Raw genomic sequence first — 22,475 nt, forward strand, 5'->3', positions numbered from 1 at the left:
TAACCAATCAGTAAAGGAGCTCGCGGGTGAGTTCTACGTCACCACTCTCAACTGTTTGCTGATTGGCGAAACACTTAGAGAACCAAGCTCGAGGCTTTTGCCAGACAATGTGCGGAGCCAAAATCTTTAGGTGGAGTACAGAGGATGGCGTCGCGAGGCTAGTCCCACCCCACCCCAAGTGGTAGTAGCTTAGACTATCTGCCAAAAGTCCTGAGGGTAGGCTATACTAAGAAGCTAGTTCTGGAGAAGACCAGGTTAAATGAAAGAGTAAATCATCTAATAGAAGACCTTGGGGCCTTCTATTAGATTATTTCTCTCTTAACTTCACCTGGTTTACTCCTGAACCAGCTTCTTAGTATAGCCTGCCATCAGGACTTTTGCCAGATAGTCTAAAGCTACTACCACTTAGGGTGGGGTGGGACACCCTTCAGTGGAGAATATTGTGTATTTTACTCCTAAAGAAACAGCTTTGTATAAGTTTGTGTGGAGGTTTAGTTGTAATATTATCAAGGAGCTCGGGATAAGCTGATCCTTTCGTGACTGCACAAATGACTGCACTAAACTCTGTTATTACTCGAATGCTATCCGAGGTCAGTTTTTCCATATTGTCCCCACCCAATCCATAAGTGTAGATGTCAGTTGTTTGTACGGTGGCCCTGGCTCCCTCATATTTACAATGTGATGGTTTAATTGTTTGATGGTTTTAAAATGGCACGGCCGCACTCTAACCAGATATAACTAAGCGGAAGTGGGCAAAGGAGGGCACCTTTTCCTAAACCTTATTTACAATCAGCTATAATAGAGCTGAACAACATTTACAATAATTTACATCAGAGGTCATCATAAACATATGTATTCATCAGTAAGTCCTCCTTCATATATGTGATGGTTAATTGTTTGATTGTTTTAAAAATGCCACGGCAGCACTGTAACCAGGTAGAACTAAGCGGAAGTGGCACGCTGTTTTCGTGCATGGCATCACGTGTAGGGATGCACCGATACCACTTTTTTGAAAACCGATACAAGTACAAGTACATTAATGTGTGTACTTGCCGATACCGAGTACCGATACCGATACCTTTTACCACCAAAATACAATGAAAATAAATGCACGGCCTTGTTTTTTCCACCTGTGATATTTTTATTGTCCATTTCCATGTAGATTTAAATGTTAGTAAATGTATGAGGTGGCACTTTTTTCCATGTTGTCCACAGAACGTGACAAGATTTTGCATTGCTTTGGGTAACAGCAGTATCGTTCCTGGTATCGGCAAGTGCTTGACGAGTATGAATACGAGTATAATGAGCAGTATCGGGTGCCGATACCGATTCCAGTACCAGTATCGGTATCGGTGCATCCCTAGTCATGTGTGCTAGGAATACAGTCCTTGTCATGGGTTTTGTCGCCTATCCAGGATTAGCTGCTGTTCCAAGAACATGGAGAGGCAACAACACTGAAAGCAAAGAGTGTAAGGTGGATGATATTTGTCTTAATTGCTTACAGGTGAATCTGTTCGTAAAAGGATGCCCTGCAATGAAGGTTGTGTTCCCCATCGTGATTGGCAACTGTCGTCAGCAGCCTGAACTGCCTGAAGCAAACTGCTAGCCCCCTCCATATACTGTGGCATTATGTTAACCCGACAAGGCAGACCATTAATTTCGAATTACTTCGCAATTCATGAAAGGTCTGATTACATTTCTCTGGGTAGGGTGTAGTCAGAGATTCTTTAAGTATAGAGATATGCCAACATAATAGGTTTCTATGGGCACCTAACATGACCAGGTTCCGGTCTGCCTAAAGGGGCATGTCATAATGCTCTTAGCATTGAATAGAACAGTCCTCAGGTCTGCCTAGGTCTGCCTAAAGGGGGATTTCCCCCCCAATAATAGAACCCGGAAACAATGGGCCAATGGAACCTCTCTCTACTCTCTCTGGTGTTGTCGTCCACCAGATGGCCGGCCAATAAGCAAAGGCACTTGGACGCATAATAACATACCGTACCTCATGAACATCAACTGTCAGCGATTGGCCAGAGCAGGTCCACCCATTTCAAACCTTAGCTGAGCTCACTCCTCCCACCGAAGCACTCCAGGGCATTGATGATTCAGACCTAAAATGAATTATGAAGTAATTAATGTGGTCTGGTAAAACCAGGCTAGCATTGTGTGAAGTCTCTCAAAGTGCATTCAGGCAAGCAGCGAACCATGTCGGAGCCCTTTCCTTTACCTAACCTCGAACAGGCTGGTGTGTTTATGCCATAAGTCTGAATATTCTGGAACCTGAAAGTTCGTTCCCTGTAAATATTTATTTTTTCCTCTGTGAATCGTGATGACAATTGTGAACATCAGCAGGTTCATCCGGGTAACAAATGGTTACATACTAGTGGTGTCAACAATAATGGATTCGGGGCATGGGCGATCCAATTCAATGCACCAAGTTCCAGAATTGATGCTGCAATTTTTTTAAGTTTCAATTACTTCCGTTGATATTTCGGGAGCAAATGAATGTTAAATTAAATAAAAGAATAAAGTTCAAAGCATTGAAAACTGCAAGACTGATACAGAAAACAGCCAATAAATTGTTGCTCAGTATCTGACAACTTGTATTGCCTCATCATGATTGATGAAACATTTGCTTTGCTTTTCAGTAGAAATGTAAATGCATCGCAATGCATTGTAGAATTGAATCGAATCGAATTGAATCGCTACCTCCCGAATCGGAATGGAATCGAATCGAATCGTGAGGGCAATGCCAAAGCACACCACTATAACATACAGAAATGTTCAGAGCCTGGTATGAGCATGGGTGGTTTGCAGCAGTGGTGTAGTCTATGTAGAACGGCCTTTGGCCTAATTTTGAAGATGAAACCACTGAGATACCTTTTGTTACAATTTTTGTGGTTAAGTTATAAATTCACTCGCCTAATAAGACCACTTGTTTTTAGTTATTTGCATCCAGGACATTACTGTACTGTATCAGAAAGAGGATTGGGTGATGATACTACTACTACTACTACTACTACTACTACTACTAACACTACTACAATGTATACATCATAATTAGGCTTGTAGTATGTTAGGGTTGTTATTAATCTAATAGCAGCTATGTGTTTGTGTAATAACAATACAATTATCATTTTAATTATCATCATTACTATTGTTTGTATATTACAGTTTTGGTGCATGTCTTGAATCTCCCAATTTGCAAAAGTGCAAGGCAGGAGGGCTTGAACAAACCTGCAAAAGCCAGTATTTTTCTCAAAGCCCCTAGTAAATCTGTCAAAGGAACGTTTTTGTGTTAATGAATGTACCAGTGCCTTAAGAATGTAGTCATTGTGGCCGAATCCCATGTCTAATTTCTACCCCTTCCCCATGCCCCTTCAAACGGAGCAATAAGGAGTAGGGCTTGAAACGCAAACCCCTTCAACAATCACGGAATGACACTCATAGCATTCAAAACCAGCCTATGGTTAAAGGGATATGCCACTATTTGGGGGCTTAATACAGTTAAAATCGTTGGCTGGGGTTTATAAAGGTGGTAAAGTGTCTTATTTTTCATGTTAAGCGTTGTCTTGCTTTAAGACAAGTTAAAAGAGGGAATATGTCGCTAAGCTAGTGAAAGTCAATGGATCCGTGTAAAAAAATAAGACACTTTACCACCTTTATAAACCCTGACCAACGATTTTAACTGTATTAAGCCCCAAAATAGTGGCTTACCCCTTTAAATCAACTATATTGCTTGCAAATACTCTGGGAACAATAAAAAAATGGAAAATGGACTTGCACAACTCTTGCAATTCCTTCACCACTTCCATGCATTTGGTTGATGTTAACAGCTATTTCTTTCATATGTGTTTCATGGAGAAGATGACCATTACACATTGGGACAAATACAACAATTATCACAACTGCAAAACCGTAAAGTATGTCGAAAACACTTCCTTCTGTGGATGCCTCCATTTTTAAAAGGAATTTGCAATGCTTTCCATGATATTGTTCTTACCTCTCTGTTCGAAGTCTGCCTCCAGAACATTTCCGTTTGAAGGGGTAGAAAGTGCTATACCACTGGTCTCCAGATGGCTGCCTGTGGGCCAGATCCGGCCCAGGCAATCCTGCTCTGCCCTTAGAATGAAAAGGCAGCAGTTTTTATAAAGAAGGTACTACAATAGGACTTTATAATAAGCTCCCAACTTTGAAGGTTTTACACTTTTTGAAGTGCATTGATATGAAACAAACTTATTTAATGTATGTATGTATTTATTTATTTCATTATTGATTTTTAATTTCAAGTGCAATGTATTACCTGTATTAGCCATGAAATAGCCACAGCTGCTACACTGGCTTTAAACGAAAACAAACAAACAAACAATCCAGCGGCCCGGGCATGGCAAACATTTGGCCCGCCATGAGGTCTGAACAAGTGAAAACATGCATGTACTGTATGTCATCTGTGGCCATACTGTCGGGAGATTTGTTTGGCCCTGAGCCATATTTGTGCTACATAATCTGGCCCTTGGGGGAAAAAATTGGGGAGCACTACCCTACACCTTACCCCTAGTACTACCTCTCTGTCTTAACGTGAATTGGGACACCCCACCCCTACATGTGAATGTGCAAAATGGAGGGGAATGGGAAATGTGAAGAGCTAAGGGGTGAAATGTTGTTGCAAGATAGAAATAAAAAAAATAAAAAAATTTGCCCATCTCCCTTTAAGGTGTCGAAGGCCAAATCCAATTTCTAATTTTGTTTTTATTCCTATGTGGAAAATTATAGAACTGTAATGCAAAATAAAATGTAATAAATTAATACAAATACACTGCTATTGTATTCAGTATACTTTCTCTGCTTCCAAAATGTTATTGGAATGTAATGTTGTGTTGAGCATAATTATACAGGGTACATAAGGCATTCAGTAATGTCATTCAGTACAGTGCCAATTGTTATCTCTCTCTCTCTCTCTCTCTCTCTCTCTCTCTCTCTATATATATATATATATATATGTGGCCCTCGGGCCTCCAGTTGAATAAAAGTGAAAGCCCATTGGGAAACTCCAACTCCCATTGTCATTGTGACACAGCACTCCACAGCACACAAGTGAACACTGCACACAACGAAATTGCATTTATGCCTCACCCGTGCAAGGGGGCAGCCCTCAGTGGCGCCCCATGGGGAGCAGTGCGGTGGGACGGTACCATGCTCAGGGTACCTCAGTCATGGAGGAGGATAGGGGAAAGCACTGGTTGATTACTCCCCCCACCAACCTGGCGGGTCGGGAGTCGAACCGGCAACCTCTGGGATGCAAGTCTGACGCCCTAACCGCTCACCCATGACTGCCCCAAATAGGCCTGCTATTGGCTAAATGTGGGTAATGCCATTCGCAACATAATAGTCACAGCTGATGGGGCTTGTCAGTTTTTAAATATCATTGGCCTCTATCCAAATGTGATTCATTTTCCACCTTGAAAGTGATGACAAGTCTATGAAATGTCGAGTAGTTACTGTGTTGCATCATACGTATTCATGCATTTATGTGACATTTCAGAAGCAACACAGTTGCTGCAAAGGGACTGATTACAGAAACATGAAACGACCATAATATAAAGACAGTTGAAAATAATGACTAGCAGGGCTTGGCATTACCAGCGCCTGCCAGCAGGTCAAATGTGGGCAAGGATGGACAAACTGGACTGAGTGATTGACCTCCTCCATCGCCACTATGCCACCGGTCGACTACGCTCTGCAGACAGCAACCTCCTCACTCCTTCACCACGACCAAGTACCGGACCCTCAGAGACCCAGTGTGACGGAGGTCATCTTGCACCTGTTCAGCTATCGGAGGGAGGTTTTACCAACGTTCCACGCCAACTCTGTGCTAGTTAGCCTCCGTTACACCAGCCTTCGCCACCCCCGACATGTTACCTTCATACAGGTTCCTTCTCCATCTTGTGTGTGTGTGTGACTGTGTGTTATCATTGTAACATTTATTATTATAATTTATTATATGGTGTGACGTCATCGGTCGAATGCTCCATTCATTTCAACGGGGCTCCCCAACGTTCGCACGTCTGTTATTTTTCGATAACGGACGGGTTGGTCTATAACAGACCGCTGTCAATGGCAACAAGACTTTTCACTGCTAAAGCGACTTTTCAACAAGACTCTAATCAGCTGCTGTGATAGACAACACCTGTTGTCCTGGCTACCTAGCTGTTAGCGGTGTTCCACAACGGCACTGTTTTGTCTTGCGCAGCAAAAATCTTAACGTTAAATAGGCCTAAAGAAATGTCCCCGCCATCAGGCCCGGATTAAGGTGGGTCTGGGCCCCGGGGCAAGGAGATTGCAAGGCCCCCCCCCCTCCCGCTCCGAGCCCATACCAACCCAACCCAACCCATACCATCCTATGTCCTGTGGCCGGGGGCCCTCTGACTGCTGTCACTCCCCCAGCCCATTTCAGTTAACCCTCATAGACTAAAGAAGTACAACTAAAGAAGATCCTAGAATAGAGGGCTATATCGCAATCAGCATCGACATCGGTATCTGGATTGTTGTTGGGCCCCCTCTGGGCCCCCTGCATCCATGGGCCCCGGGGCGCCAGCCCCACTCGCCCGGTCGGTAATAGGGCCCTGCCCGCCATGTGTGAATCATATAATAAGCGGGTTAACTTTCGGCGAGTCGGTCGCTTTGTGGAATAGCAGCACTTCAGAGAGAACAAGACCCCGAGATTCTCTCTGTCGTGCTGCTATTCCACGGTAGCGACCTTCTCGCCGAACGTTAACCCTTACATATTATAATATAGTATATTATTATTATTATTTATTAAACAGTAATACACCTAATTTCCTATACTATCCACCTGGGAAGTGAATTTCATAAAATAGTGAATAATGAAAAAAATATTGTGGTGTAACATAGTATAACAACATAGTGTAGGCTATTTAATAGGCCCACCGAGTTATCTGCGTCGAGTGGGGGTCACCTTACTATGGGGTGTAATTTTATGAAAGCCTAATAATAGGCTACACTGTGGCCGCCAAAGTTGTAACAATTTTTCAAAACCACCCATATCCCCCTGCAACGTCACCCAAAATGAGCTTGTTGAACAAAAAAAAACACATCAAGCACAGCTTTAAAGAAGAGCTCAGCCCTTGAGAGGAGAGATCTGGAAGATAGCCACACAGACGGACGCTGGCTTAAGGTCAGATTAGACTTCAGCAACTGCGAGCGTGAAAAGTCGAGTGGGAGTGGCCACGAACCAACATTGTATTCATGCATCTGCGAGCTCTGCGAGGTCCGAGGTCTCGTCGCGAGCCACATTTGAAATTGCGCGATTAGGCTACTTTCACTACATTGTAGGCTAAGCACTGCGGTCATTATTAAGCGATGTTGCTTTCTATCCCGGTTAGCTAGGTATTTTCACACAAATTGCAAAGGCAATGCAGTGGTATCATTATTTGACATACCCAGTCTGTTTTCACGAGCAGAAAATGCAAGCATGTAAAGACAGTTGATTCTGCCGATGTGTGTTTACATTCGGTGGAGGAACGGTAGTAAAACCGCAGGCATTGTGCCACGAGTGTTCAACTGATGCATTGTTTGTTACTTAGCTTGTAGCTTCGTGTATTTACACACATTTACACACAAGGCATTAATAAAGTTTTTAACAGAATACAGCTCTGCTCTCGCAAACTACTGGCATTGCGCTGCCACAAGAACAGAACAAGGAAGTAGCGAGACGACCAATCATAGTGCCTTTTTGTCTGCGTACTCCGCGTCCGTCCGACGTATAGTTAGAATTTTTTCGAGGCGCTAGACGACGGGCGCAGAGCCTCTGAGAGGGGGGCGTGGACTCGCATAGACAGAAAACGGACGGACGCAGATTCTATGCGAGCGAAGCATAAATCTAGCTTAATTGAGAGAGGAGGCGCGAGTAGGGCGTGGTTTTTCATGTTCTTGGTTCCGCCTTCTCTTTTCATTTTTCGTTTTTCGAACTCCTAGGATCACTTCCAAACATCACACGGGCTATTTAACAAAGTTAAGAAATGTCGTGATCGGGCCGACACAGTGAGAGTAAATAGAAGTGAAGTTTCAAGGAAGTGTTCAAAGGGAGGAATTCAGGGTGACGCCGCTTGAAGTTGGAACGACGCCCCCGTGGCAGCTGTAAACAACATGTTTGGGGAAACGTTCAAAACCTTTTCTGTAAATTTCGTCTCGCCTAACCCGACAGGCGTATTTCACAGAGGTGAGGTGGTCTCGGGCGAAATGCGCTTTGAGCTTTCCAAGCAAGTCAAGATTCAGAAAATGACAATGACCGTCAAAGGCAAAGCGAAGGTTCATTGGACCACTCGAAGCGGAAGTGGGAAACACCGCCACACGAACCATCACCATGGAAAAGTGGTATTCTTTCAGCTGGGAAATGTTGTTCTGCAACCCCAGGATGGTAATTCACTATAGATATGTGGAAACCTCATGGTGTCATTCAGTAGGCCTATTTGTTTTCACTGATGATATAGGATAGTGTTTATTTTTTTTTAGGTTCGGAAGAACTCGTTCTTCAACCGGGGGTTCACGTGTACCCCTTCAGCTGCCTTCTTCCCCAAGGGTAAGTTGCACCAGTTTGGAGGCCTACAGTGACCGTGAATTTTCTTTGCATTTTTTCACGTCTTTACCTGTAGCCATAGGCATCACAAGACACCACCAATAGTCAAATTAGGAAGCAACAGTGTTTTTTAGTGGTGAAAATTCCAAAGGTCCCTTGTCAGAAATATGTAGGCCTAGCCCTTACGGCTTCAATAGGTGGTAATCAGATTACAGTAGGCTATGCATGAAGAGATTGCAAGATATTTTTGATTTTGGTCAGTTCATGCATTGTCAGAAACCCCCCCAAAAAGCTCTTTTATAGGTAAATATCATATGCTGATGGTGTGAGTAGGCCTAATTCATAGGACCCAGTCCATGTGAAAAAGTGCATTGTCCTTGGAAATTCCCAAACCACTACGCAGGGTCGAGTGAAATTCAATGCAAACAATGTTTATATAAATGCCTCAACAACATGTCATGTAATCAAAAAGTAATCCAACATAATAAGATTAGGTTGAGTAATCCAATGGATTTACATTACAAACTACATTGGTAACACCTAGCCTACATACGAATACCTTCATAAGCACTTCATAAATGAATTAATTATGTTTACAAAATGACAAATGTTTATAAATGGGTAAGAAAACCTATGGTACCACAGCAGACACAGCACAGCATTGGCTCTGGAAGTCTCCTCCAAAGACCAAAAGGCATTAAACCACATGGAACTCACAGTAGAAGCACACTCCACTGTGCAGTCGTAGTTTAGTTCTTACTCATTTACAAACATGCTTTGTTAAATGTTAATTATTGTTAAATCTTAATAAAGTGTTTATAAAGCTTTTTTGGGTAGTTATTCTTAAGTGTTACCACTACATTTTGAGCCATGTGATCTGTTGGGGAATATCTTTTTTCCCCAACACTGAATACACTAGTAGGCTACTACAGTAGGCCATAGGCTTAATGATACTCAAGGTGATCTAGTCTAGTGCTTACATTGACTATATAAATGTAATAGTAGGCCTTTGCAGTATGATACATAATCATGGTCTTTTTCTATCACAGAGATTTCCCATCCACCTTTGAGGGGATTCATGGCAAGATCTCCTATGCAGTTATCTTTGGGATTCACAGAGCATGGCACATGGAAAAAACCTTTGTCTCAGAATTCAAGTTTGAACGACTGGTCGATATCGGTGTTCCTCAACTTTTGGTAAGATACCACGAACAGACGTCTAACTGTACTTCTAACTATACATTTAGTTTTAATAACTTGTCTTCCACTTAAATGTCACTCAAGTTATGCACTAGGTTCCGATTGTACAGTTGCTCTATCTATAGAAGTGTTCAGACATGAATTATCTTTTGACCTTTTACACTACAAAATCTAAAATTAGTACATTACTGGTAACACTTTACTTGACGCAGGTGTCATAAGCATGCCATTACAGTGTCATAATAGTGTTATGCATGTGTCATTAACATTATGTCCATGTCATAAACATTTTATGACTGTTGGCCTTAAGTTACATTCGGTTTATGGCAGAGCGAATGTCACTTAAGGTGTCGGGGGCCATTGCACTTTGCCATGCTGCCCAGGGGACTCCCAGGGGAGGCCATGGCGTACTATTCACTTAAGATGTCAGTCGTCCATTTGTTCTGAACTGCGTTCTGTACCCGAAACACGGTCGAAAACAAGTGGATCACTGACATCTTTTGATCACTTTGTGTCACTTTTATTTGGTCTTTCCTTTTCAACTACTGCATCTCCCATTCATTTTTCAGGAAAGACACATGTTGTCAATGTTACATGTTGTCACTTGAAGAAAACATCCTGTGATTAACATGACCTGACAGGCAGGTGTCAGGAAGTATAGGGCCTGTGCTTATCTTCCAGGCAGGTCACTGAACCAGCCACTTCCCACAGTAGGTAGAGCACCTTCCCTTTCCCATCAGACATGCCTCAACAGACGGGGCCAGTGTGAACACAGGCTTTAAAACGTTCTCTATTCAACTTGTCAATCACTTGTGTTCTATCTCTATAAGCAGTCATCATGGGTAAGCGGTTAGGGCAAATGAAAAAGAAATAAAGTCCGCGACACTGCTAGTACTGTGTATTTAATAGAGCGCAACGTTTTGACCTTCAGGTCTTCATCAGGCAAAAAAAAAAATGGTTAGGGCGTCAGACTTGTAACCCAAAGGTTGCTGGTTCGACTCCCGACCCACCAGGTTGGTCGGGGGAGTACTTAACCAGTGCAGTGCTCTCCCCGATCCTCCTCTATGACTGAGGTACCCTCAGCATGGTACTGTCCCGCTGCACAGCTCCCTTGGGGTGCCATTGGGGGCTGCCCCCTTGCATGGTACAGTGTACAGTTGTGTGCTGTGTCACAATGACAATGGGACTTGGAGTTTCCTAGTTGGGCTCTCACTCTTCGCTTCACTTATCTACATAGATTCCACAATCTGCATACAACAGTAGGGTCAGCGGTACTCAATCAAACCAAGATATCCCAAACCCCGCCCACCCAATGCAAAAACAACGTGCCAAAGTCAGGTCTCCTAAGGGGGCGTTGTCCCCCCTTCTTCTTCTCTGTCCGTTGCGTTTGGTGGCAGCAACATGGATTGTGCACTATCGCCATCTAAGGGGCTGAGGGATCCCAGGTGCAGTGCTAAGGGAATTGCAGTGACCCAAGGATTCATTTCCACACATGGACTCTTTGGGCGTAATTTATTCTCAAACTCATTGGTCTCCTAAAGGGGCGTTCACCCGACGTGAAATGGATCCTGGAAATGAATCAAGATGATGTATCTTGATCTACTTAAGAAAGTCTTTGGTAGGGTCCTCTTCTGGTTCTGCTCTATCACTTTCTCTTTTGTTTGCATACCTTTTCAAATTTTCACATAGTACAGAAAGATTTAATACAACATCCACACAAGTCTGAGTGCGTACATGAGACCCTGTTAGCCTGTTCACTCGAATCAGCTAATGCCAACTGCAGGTTGATCATCCAGTCAATGAAATCACCTGTGTGGGGAGCTCAGGCAAGAGGAATACAGTATGTGGCAAGATTTCTATTTTACACCACTGCTGACGGGTCAAAGACGTCCAACATGTCCTTCAGTGCAACGGATACTTTTGCTTACTGTAAATGCAAAAAATAGATTTTTAAAATATATATATTTTGACTTGGCTTTCATGCATTCACTTTTCAAAAAAAATGTTTTGAAATTGCATGTTTTTCACAGTTACAGTAAGCAAAAGCATCTGTTTGCACTGAAGGACAGTGTCATGTTGGACGTCTTTGACCCTGACATGTTGCACTTGTTGTTCTTCCTCCATAGTTGCCCCTATCGGCCACCACCAGTAGGAACCTTGTCTGCTTCTGCTGTGTCTCAGGGGAGGTGTCTATGGATGTGCAGATGGAGAGAAAAGGCTTCATTCCTGGTAAGCATGGTTTATGGGCAGTCATGGGTGAGCGGTTAGGGCGTCAGACTTGCATCCCAGAGGTTGCCTGTTCGACTCCCGACCCGCCAGGTTGGTGTGGGGAGTAATCAACCAGTGCTCTCCCCCATCCTCCTCCATGACTGAGGTACCCTGAGCATGGTACCGTCCCACCGCACTGCTCCCCATGGGGCGCCACTGAGGGCTGCCCCCTTGCACGGGTGCGGCATAAATGAAATTTCGTTGTGTGCAGTGTGCTGTGGAGTGCTGTGTCACAATGACAATGGGAGTTGGAGCTTCCCAATGGGCTTTCACTTTTTCACTTTTTAACCTGGACTTTTTTGCTCCCCAGCTAGTGTGGCTCCTGGTCTTCCCAAGTCACTAGCCATTCAGGCTTCCTCTTGGTCATCAGCATTTTATTCTTTACCATGATGAGTATAAGATCAGTGCTGTGTAGCTGTTTGTGTGCTGTGTAGCTTCTTTATGATAGTAAATAGGACGAAGTAGAGTCTGAACTTGAACTTAAATATAAACACTTCATACACAAGGAACAAATAAAAGAATATAGGCGACTGTTTTACGCCAAAGTTGCAAGTGAGACTGAAATTGTTAACAGCTCCAGTCAGGTTTTACCTGTTTTTGGCCAGTTGGCAGTGCCAATGTCATGCCCTGCATATACAGTATACAGTGCTTATAAACGGCCTATACACCCATGTTTAAATGTCAGGTTTTTGTGATGAAAATAATGACAGAACGATAAATAATTTCAAAATTTTTCCCCATTTAATTTGATCTATTAACCTGTACAATGTCATTGAGAAACAAACTCAGTTTTAAAGGTAAGAAATAGAAAATAAACTTACACAAAACATACAAAATTTAACATGGTTGCATAAATATGCTTACTCATAAACTAATACTTTGTTGCAGCTCCTTTGGCTACATTTTCACATCAAGTGCACAATGCAAACACCCTAAGACATGTAATGCTATACATCTGCCATATTTCTAATTTCATAAAGCATTCTAATTACCGTGCTGTGCTGTAGCTACTGTATATGCAAACAACTGAACAAGTCTGTTAGGTCATTTCGGCTAACTGCTAAAGTAGAGTAGAGAAGAGTAGAGTAACTTTATTGATCCCCGGGGGGATATTAAGGTGTCAAGTAGCTTACATAAAAACACATAATGCCCACATGGACATTTCAAGACACATGTAATACAGATTAAATGTCAGGGAGGGGGAAAAATAAAGACTGCAGAAAAAATAAAATAATTAAAAAGGCAAATGTGCAAAAACATATTCTGTGAGTTGGGGTTGACAAATGTGCAAAAACATAATCTGTTAGTTGAGGTAGACAAGATTAACATGGCCAGAAACTAGTGTTGACAGATAAATCTAATATAAGTAGCTATGTAGACGCACATGCCCCAACCTTCTTTATGTGTGCATGTGTATGCATTAACTCATTTATGTATATGTCAGGACCATTTGTAGGCCTACTATTTACTCCTGTTCATATTGCATACTTGTGTTACACATATTGCATTGCACTTAAAGGAACCTGATCCTTAGCCTGATTTCTTTTATTTTGTTCTCACAGGTGAAACTATAAAAATAACGGCTGAATTTGGGAACGGCACGTCCAACATTGTTGAACCCAAAGCGACTCTTGAGCAGACAGTGACCCATTACACCAATGGAAGAGGACTAAAGCGCATCGTCGCCAACACCCTGAACAGCACCAGGGGGCAGCCTGTGGAGCCAAACACCTCAGACGTTCGCCGTGATATGACGCTTACCATCCCCGGGAATGCCTACGCGACCCTGGAAAACTGTGAGGTCCTGGTTGTCGAGTACTCAGTCCTGGTAAGTCACAGGCAAGCTTGGTAGTCGCCACTCATCATGGCTCCTCATGGCGCCACTCACTTAGCCTGGTTCTCACCGACGGTGCGTGTGTGTATCTCCGGAGCCCACTGATGGAGCGGAGCTACACACACTACTGTCTAGGAGCGCTGCCATTAACATGGTCTTCTCTCGAGTAGAAAATAAACTGAGCATTTATTGCTTTAATAACAACAGCGGCTTGCATTTATGAATCACAGAACAGATTCTAGACTATAGTGACTCTTTACAGATGAACGGAAAACGTTTTTGGAGGATTTTGTTGGTGGTGAGTTGCAATAAATGCACCATTTATTTTGTGACTTGAGAAGAGCATGTTAACGGCAGTGCTTCCAGACTGTAGTTTGTGTACACACACGCACCGTCAATGAGAACTAGGCTACCACTCACAAGGGTTTAGCAAAAAAAAAACAGTTGCGCTCTTTACACAAGTCCTTTTGGGTCAAATAATGGAGACAGCAGCAAACATTAAACAATTGGTGAGGACCACTCTTCTTTATTGGTGAGGACCACTCTTCTTTATTGCCGACAACTCAGAAAAGGGGCTAAATGTTCAAAATAGTACACCTGTTCTTAAACCAGAATTAGCACTTAATCATGTTCTTGTAATACCCCTATGGTATACTTTAGAATTTTTTTTTTTTTTTTTTTTTTTTTAAATCAACACGGTGTTTTGAGGAGGGGCAAGACACTGGCAGCCAACAATGTGAGCAAATGTTTTGACCGACAGCAGTTTCCAACAATCAGAGGTTGAGTTGTGTGCAGCTAATTTCACGCAGTCAGGAGAAAACAAAAATGTAGAACCCATCTATAACTTTCCTTTATTGCTTTCAGGTGAGTCTGAAGGTTGGAGGATTCTCTGGACTAAAGGCCGTGTTCCCCATTGTGATTGGCAGCTGCCGTCTGCAGCCTCAAGTGCCTCCGCAAGACTTTCAGCCACCCTCTTACAATGCAGCCTTGAACATGTAATGTGCTCAACTTGAAAAAGAATGGTCGTCGCACACTCAGAACTTCATGCAGTTACATTTAATAAGACCAACGTTTCGGCTAAACGTTGGTCTTATTAAATGTAACTTCATGAAGTTCTGAGTGTGCGACGACCATTCTTTTTCAAGTTGAGTCTAATTGTCTGCCGTATGCACCTCAAACGGTGTGCGTTTACTGAAACCCGAAGAAAGACATAACATGTAATGTGCAAAAAAACATAACACTCCCAATAACATGCTATTGTTTTTACTTAGGTCAATGTAAATTTTTAGGGCATAATGTAAAATGAGTGATATGTCCTACTTCTTATTTGTCACTTTTCTATTGCTTGGTCCTTGGAAATCCTGCTTTTATACTTTAGTCAAAGCAAAACAAGAACATTAGCAAAGTATAGCTATTTATTATGTATTTTCATTTTTTACATCATTTTTTTACATCCATAAAGTGTGTTCTATATATTCTGGGCACATTTGAAAGAGCAGTATAATTGTGACTGACATTACACTGCACTACACCAGAGACGGTTTATAGAAGGAGACGAAACACTTTAGAATGCGGCCATAGAAATGAACAGGGGCAAATTGTAACGCCAAAATGGCGCGTGCCTGCACATCTCCCGCCTATCTGGCAACAAGAACCAATTGCTTGCTAAGCTGTGCTGTGCTGTGATTGATCCAATCATCTCGCCGCATCGATGCATGCGCAAACTAAAGCTTTTACAACTGCTCATTCCTCGTCGGTTGGGGTGCCTGTGCATGCGCAGCTCAATATTAGCTGAATGAGAAACTGTGTTTTACAGTGTCACTTTCATGAATACGGCCATTCAGTCAGCCATTATAATCTGGTTTTCATTGTGATTTTAACCATATGAGTTGTCTATCGCTCAGTTGTCCCACTCCTGTTTTTTCTTCCATCCACTCTTATGTACCCATGGTCTCACTACAGTAATCTGAACTAGCAGCCCAGAGGCGTCGCCAATATGGCTGCTGATTGTTTCTTCTCCTCCTATAACACTTGTGGAAGAGGAAGAGATGTGCAATTGTTTGTTGGGAAAGGATGCTCTCTGCCAAAAGAACAGTCTCCACGACTTTCTTAAAGGACAATAGAGAGCTCTTTTCTCATATAGATCAGGCTGCTTGTTTGTTGAGGTATAACAAATGATACCTGTTTACTCAGGTTATACGTATTAAAGCATATGTTGTCAGATATATATGTTATATATTATCTTAAGGTCAAGTGTACTTTATTGTCAAAAATCTATGTCAAAGGGTTGGCACAGAAGTTTGACATTGTCAAATATTTTTCTTACTAGTAGTATTATCGTGTTAGGACCCTCCTTAAGTTTTATCAAAAGAGTGTTGTCAGGAGTGAAAAACAATGTGTATCAGGGCTTGTTTAGAAATATTTCCAAAGTCTCGTACGTGAGTATAGTGTGTGACAGCTATCATGAACACGATCAGTGAAATCTCCCTCGTGTAGTCTGACAGTCTTCCGGATTTAGCATGTTGATGGCAACATCGTATTTATGTTGCCTTTTGACACCAAACGATCAACCCCGTCATCCCTAGAGTTTATTTTTAACATCCTCCATAGAATGCGGGGGTTCGCTAATTGCGTGCTTTCACCCACACCTTATTTGAGACTGGACACCATTTGTTATGCCCTATGCTTGAGAACCATGGCCTGAAATACTAACAAGAAAGACTATTATGTTTCTGGGTGACTTGCAAACTCTGAGTACCGTATTAGCCCTAATGTAAGACAACCACATTTCAAAATGTTACTAATACACTAATGTGTGCAAAAACAAAGGCTTTTGTTTTTGACTTTTAAAGAGAACTCATTTCACAGTACACACAGTTTTCCTTGAACACTTCATAGAAGTCCATAAGACTGGGAAAGGGAGAGCACAGAGATCCTCTGCCTCACTTTACTTACTTACTTACTTACTTGTGTGTGTGTGTGTGTGTGTGTGTGTGTGTGTGTGTGTGTGTGTGTGTGTGTGTGTGTGTGTGTGTGTGTGTGTGTGTGTGTGTGTGTGTGTGGTATCCAAACAGAAGCCAATCTCTTTATTACCTCTGGCACAGATTCTCATTGAATGGCTTGTTGATTATTTGTATGAACTAAAAACCTGCCTTATATTAGTGCCTGTATGGGCACTCCTCCTCAGCGCACAATTGTCTTGTTTGTTTGTTTTTTTGTCCAAAGTATGTTCCACAAATGATTGAGGAAAATATATGATTTCCAAAGTGGTCCAATACATAATATATAACTAATGAAGCTGGGCAAAAAAACGTAAACATTTTTCTTGCAGTGCCATAATGATATTTTTATTTTATTTTATTGTCAAATTTAATACAGTTTGCCTTTTTATACTGTGCAGTGAATCTCTGATGATTGATCCTGATCCTAAGTCATTGTTCATCTCTCTCCCATAAGCCAATCAAACTCCATTCAAAACTGGACACAAAGCAGATGACTATCTGCATTGTAATTCTATGTGTAGAATGTACCAAAGCTCTGCTGTGGTTGCTTAGCCACACTAGACCCAGTTTCACTTCCTAAACTTGTGATTGCAGAACTTGTGAATGTGATTGCAGAATGCATAGGCATTTCCTGTGACTTCCTGTTGAAACCGAACGTCATTTTATCATTACCATTAGACTTTTTCAGTTGTAGGTGATTTAGGAGAATTTAGAAAAATATTTTTTAAATGCCATAAGGATTTGCAAATGCCTGAATGAGAGATGAGAGCATTTTAGACTGTGTTTCTAATATGTATTTTTAAAGGCAAAAGTTAACATGCAGTACATTGGAATTTGGAAGAAATGCCTTTAGACTGTATGAATGAATTAGAAGTTTTTAAAAGCTTTTAACTATAGTTAGCAGGAATTTGGGCCATTCTTACAAACAAATAGATGTTGTGTTTTTTTATACAGTGTACACTGTATGCAATTGTCTGGTTTACATATTGTTCACCCTGCTACCTTAGACCACCAGGCATAAACCACTAACTATGGTGAATTGGTTTGAACTGCCACAAGATATGTGCTACTATCCAAGAGTTCAGTAACATCATTCTGTGTTATTATGATGAAGATATATATATTTATCACCCAGTGAGCAGATGCAACGTCTTCTGATTGGCTGAGCAGGTGTCCTTTATTCCCCGGTAGCAGGACACCTATGATGTAATGCGGGCGTGCGGGCGTCCAAGTTGCTTCTTCTCTAACTTTCTGGCGAAGTGCCGTTACTAGTTCTATCGCATCTGGTTGTCTAGTCAAGACCGCGTCGTTAGTTCTATCGCATCTGGTTGTCTAGTCAAGACCCTGTTACTAATTCTATCGCATCTGGTTGTCAAGTCAAAAACCCAGTCGTCAATTCTATTGCATTTGGTTGTCAAGTCACCAACATTCTGCGCGCGTCCTTACATGCCTCCGATAGAGGCGCGTCTCACTAGATTAGGAAGTGGTGCCCATGGCAACGCACCAAGCGCAGTGGTGAATCTACTTTCTCACGAAGCCTTAGATCAACATATTAATAAATTAATACTTAAATGCTGGTAACCGGGTGATAAGCGGAATAGCGGACGACGAGGTGTCCCGATATCAAGGGAAAATGGACTTGGCGAAGCGAACAGCCCTTCGGCTGCGCCGTCGGGCTGTTTAGAACGCTCCGCCTCGTCCATTATTTCCCTTGATATCGGGACACCTCGTCGTCCGCTATTCCATACATATATGATACCAATTGAAGGGAATACTTTGTGTATTGTATTTGAATGTGTACAATGTATTAATACCACTGTGCTGAATCCAAATATTCATCTAAATTCTAAGTATTCAACTAAATATGAATTATGTTTTGTGCGGTGATGGTGATGGTTGAGATATTGTTATGGGTTTCACCACTCTTCATGTAAAATCAACAGTTGCACCTTGCTGTTTCTGTCAACTTCCTTTCAACTCAAGTGTCCTTATTGGGATGGGCCACACTTAACCTGTGACTCTCTGGCTTGTTGAAGCGGGATGTTCACATACACTTTATGGAAAGACACAATCGATTTCTCATTGAACCTTATTCTTTTCATTCACTGCCTGTCAAACTGAAGTGCTGTTATTAGGATGGGCCATAGTATTCCAATTGCAATTCTGTTACTTAAATGCTTTCCGTTGTAGCATTTTCAAAGAGAACAAAGTCACATGAATCTCAAAGTAAAAACGTATGTAATATTTCTGAAGTCTGTGAGTGTGTGTTCATGCATTTGTGGTATGGCAAATAAAAACCAGTTATGAGAAAAATAAGTATCTTATGTACATGTGTTTATTTGATTCAAGTGAGCATTTTTTTCCAGATACACATCACCTACTGCATATATGGTATTTTGAATGCTAAAGGAATAGTCCTTCATGTTTCCATACAGAGTGTTCTACTACTCAATTCTGAAACAAGTTTATGCATGCGTACCTTTCCGGTCTTTGTGCGCGCCTGCAGGGCCGGATTAAGATGTCCTGGGGCCACTAGGCTAAAGGTTGCTGTGGGCCCCCCTGGGAGACAAATGGCGCAACAAATGTACATAGTCAGTGTCATAATTATGAGCCAGGAATTAAGGGTACCATGTAAACCAACTGTACTCAACACGACAGATGAGGTTTTCAATATTGCATCTTGTCACAATTCTGCAATAGTTCACTTTTGTCCAATGATGGGGCCCCCTGGAAGGTGGGGGCCCTTAGGCTGCAGCCATATCTAGCCTGTGCATTAATCCGGCCCTGCACGCCTGCCATTAGTCTGAAGCGCGGCGCTACTGTTTCTGCATTTAGCTTGCTCGGCATGGCATTGGGTGGGTCTCAAACTACTTCCTCCCCTCCTTTCCTGTTGCCTGTGTCCTCTTGCCTTGGTGCGGCTCCGTCTCCGTGGAGACAGCAAAGGTTTCTGGCTGTCAAGTAGGCAGAACTAGCCTGGCCATTCCATCCCTTTTTTTTTTTAATACTTTATTGTGTGAAACAATATATTCATTTAGCATTTTCTGTTGTTACATCTCACAGATATCACACATTTTCCCCTTTTTTTAAATCTCACCCTGTGTGTAGAAATATAATAATAATAATAATAATAATAATAATAATAATAATAAAAAAAAAAATAATAAGGCATGGCTACCCAAAGATTTTGCCTCTGTACATAGTCTAGCCCAATTCTCCTAGCTCGGTTCACTCACGGTTCTGCTCATCAGCAAACAGTTGAGAGTGGTGGTGCAGAACCCACCCGCAGAGTCCATTACTGATTGCTTAAAGCAGGGGTGGGGAACCTTTTTCATTGGAAGGGCCACTTAAAATTCCTACAAGGGCCGAAAAAAACCTCCGAGGGCCGTACTATGAACACAAACCAGGATTTCCCTATGCAATTTAGGCCTACAGTCCCAGGAAAAAGTTTGTACACCCTTTGAAATTTCTTACCTTTCTGTCAAAATTGGTCATAAAACATGGTCTGATCTTCCCGGAAATCGCAAGAAGGAACAACCAGAGTCTGCTTTAATTAATTCAACCCAAACATTTACAAGTTTTCATATTTTCATTGGCCATAAGATGTAAACATTCACAGGACAGTAAGGCATAAGTAAGTACACCCTTGCATTCAATAGGTTTTAACCCTAAGTTAGTCGCAATAACCTCAACCAGATGTTTCCTGTAGTTGCCGATCAGATTAACAAAACAATCCGGATGTATCTGGTCTCCCTCTTCTTTAGAAAACTGCCTCTCGTCAGCAAGGTTTGTGGGATGTCTGGAGTGCATAGCTTTCTTGACTTCATGCCATATAATCTCAATTGTTTTTTGTCAGGGCTTTGACTGGGCTATTCCAGAATGTGTATTCCATTATTATGTAGTCGATTTGCTTCTAAAGTATGGGTTGTTGTCACATTTCAGCAACCATCCTCTTGTGTGCTTCAACTGTGTGACAGACTACCTCACTTTTTTTCTGTAAAATACCTCGATAAACTTCTGAGTTCATTGTTCCACTGATAATAGCAAACTCAAAAGGGCCCGAGGCAGCAAGGTAGCCGCATATAATGATGCTCCCGCCACCATACTCAAAGGCGGAGATGATGTTTTGGTGAAGGTGTGGTTCTCCAGTTCTCCAAACATGACATTGTGTGTTCCCCTGAACAATTCAACTTTGGTTTCAACGTTGCTCTACAGAATATTTTGCAGTAATTTTATGAAGCATATAAATGCTTTTTCGCAAACCTCAAAGGTGCAGCAATATTTTTTTTTGACAGAAACCCCATTAATTTTAGATTGGCAGAATGAATCCCATTTTTAGCTATTCTTGGTTACATCTCCTCTTCTGAGTATGGTGGCGGGAGCATCATTATATGCGGCTACCTTGCTGCCTCAGGCCCTTGAAAGTTTGCTATCATCAGTGGAGCAATGAACTCAAGTTTATTGTGATATTTTACAGAGAAAAACTTGAGGACGTCTGTCACACAGTTGAAGCACACAAGAGTATGGGTCCTGAAATGTGACAACAACCCATACTTTAGAAGCAAATCGACTTTAGAATGGCTTCATAATAATGAAATACACATTCTGAAATAGCCCAGTCAAAGCCCTGACAAAAAACAATTGAGATTAAATGGCATGAAGTCAAGAAAGCTATGCACTCCAGACATCCCACAAACCTTGCTGACGAGAGGCAGTTCTCTAAAGAAGAGGGAGACAAGATACAAACAGATTGTTTTGTTAATGTGATCTGCAACTACAGGACAAGTCTGGTTGATGATATTGCAACTAACTGAGGGTTAAAACCTACTTAATGCAAGGGTGTACTTACTTATGCACTGCTCTCCTGTGAATATTATGGCCTTATGACCAATAAAAATATGATAACATGTAAATGTTTGGGTGGAATTAATTAAAGCAGACTCTGATTGTTCCTTCTTGAGATTTCCGGGAAGATCCGACCATATTTTATGATCAATTTTGACAAAAATGTAAGAAATTTCAAAGGGTGTACAAACTTTTTCCTGGGACTGTATACTGAAGGTAGACACCTTTAAAACAGACCCCACCTTCTCTCAGTCCCCTGGATGTAACTTAATTGTATTGGAAATATAATTTCTAAGCTTCCTTTACAAAATATGTCATATTTCATGTGAAGCAGCATAACATTAAAATTATATTGGGGGCCGGATAAAATGGCCGCAAACGGCCCTCGAGACATAGGTTCCCCACCACTGGCTTAAAGTAACACTGTTCTCACTTTTGCCTTATTTGTATGCTTTGGGCAACACCGTTGTAACAGAAATTTGAAACTCCAATTAATTTCAATTGCAGAGTAAGATCATCTCCCTCCATAGAAACAGATTCCTCTTGGCTTGTTCCAGACTGTGTGACCGAGTCAACAGTCAGCTTTCACCCAGGCTAAGGCAGAGCAACTTTTGGGGGACTTAACCTAATTCAACATCCATGCATGCTAGCAGAGTGATTCTCAAAGTGTAGTCGGGGGACCACTGGTGGTCCGTGACAGAGCTCAGGAGGTAAAGTCACATTTTCACCACAA

The 22,475-nt window shown here is 41.9% G+C and overlaps 1 protein-coding gene across 1 annotated transcript; it reads left to right on the forward strand.

The window, feature by feature from the left end:
• Positions 1 to 7,996: 7,996 nt before the first annotated feature.
• LOC134444732 (arrestin domain-containing protein 3-like) lies at positions 7,997 to 14,953 on the forward strand. Its single transcript, XM_063193951.1, has 6 exons — positions 7,997 to 8,437; positions 8,533 to 8,599; positions 9,646 to 9,793; positions 11,923 to 12,025; positions 13,627 to 13,892; positions 14,763 to 14,953. Exons 1-6 carry the CDS (start codon positions 8,167 to 8,169, stop codon positions 14,895 to 14,897), a joined length of 990 nt encoding a protein of 329 aa, XP_063050021.1. The 5' UTR covers positions 7,997 to 8,166; the 3' UTR covers positions 14,898 to 14,953.
• Positions 14,954 to 22,475: the final 7,522 nt, after the last annotated feature.

The sequence above is a fragment of the Engraulis encrasicolus genome, unplaced genomic scaffold (genome assembly GCF_034702125.1).
Source record: "Engraulis encrasicolus isolate BLACKSEA-1 unplaced genomic scaffold, IST_EnEncr_1.0 scaffold_69_np1212, whole genome shotgun sequence".
Taxonomy (NCBI): Eukaryota; Metazoa; Chordata; class Actinopteri; order Clupeiformes; family Engraulidae; genus Engraulis; species Engraulis encrasicolus.

Bases quoted from the DNA above. Each gene is read 5' to 3' on its own strand.
- LOC134444732 (XM_063193951.1), top strand. From the start codon at position 8,167: ATGTTTGGGGAAACGTTCAAAACCTTTTCTGTAAATTTCGTCTCGCCT. The intron at 8,600-9,645 runs GTAAGTTGCACC...TTTCTATCACAG, and splicing joins AGCTGCCTTCTTCCCCAAGG to AGATTTCCCATCCACCTTTG. The intron at 9,794-11,922 runs GTAAGATACCAC...CTTCCTCCATAG, and splicing joins TCGGTGTTCCTCAACTTTTG to TTGCCCCTATCGGCCACCAC.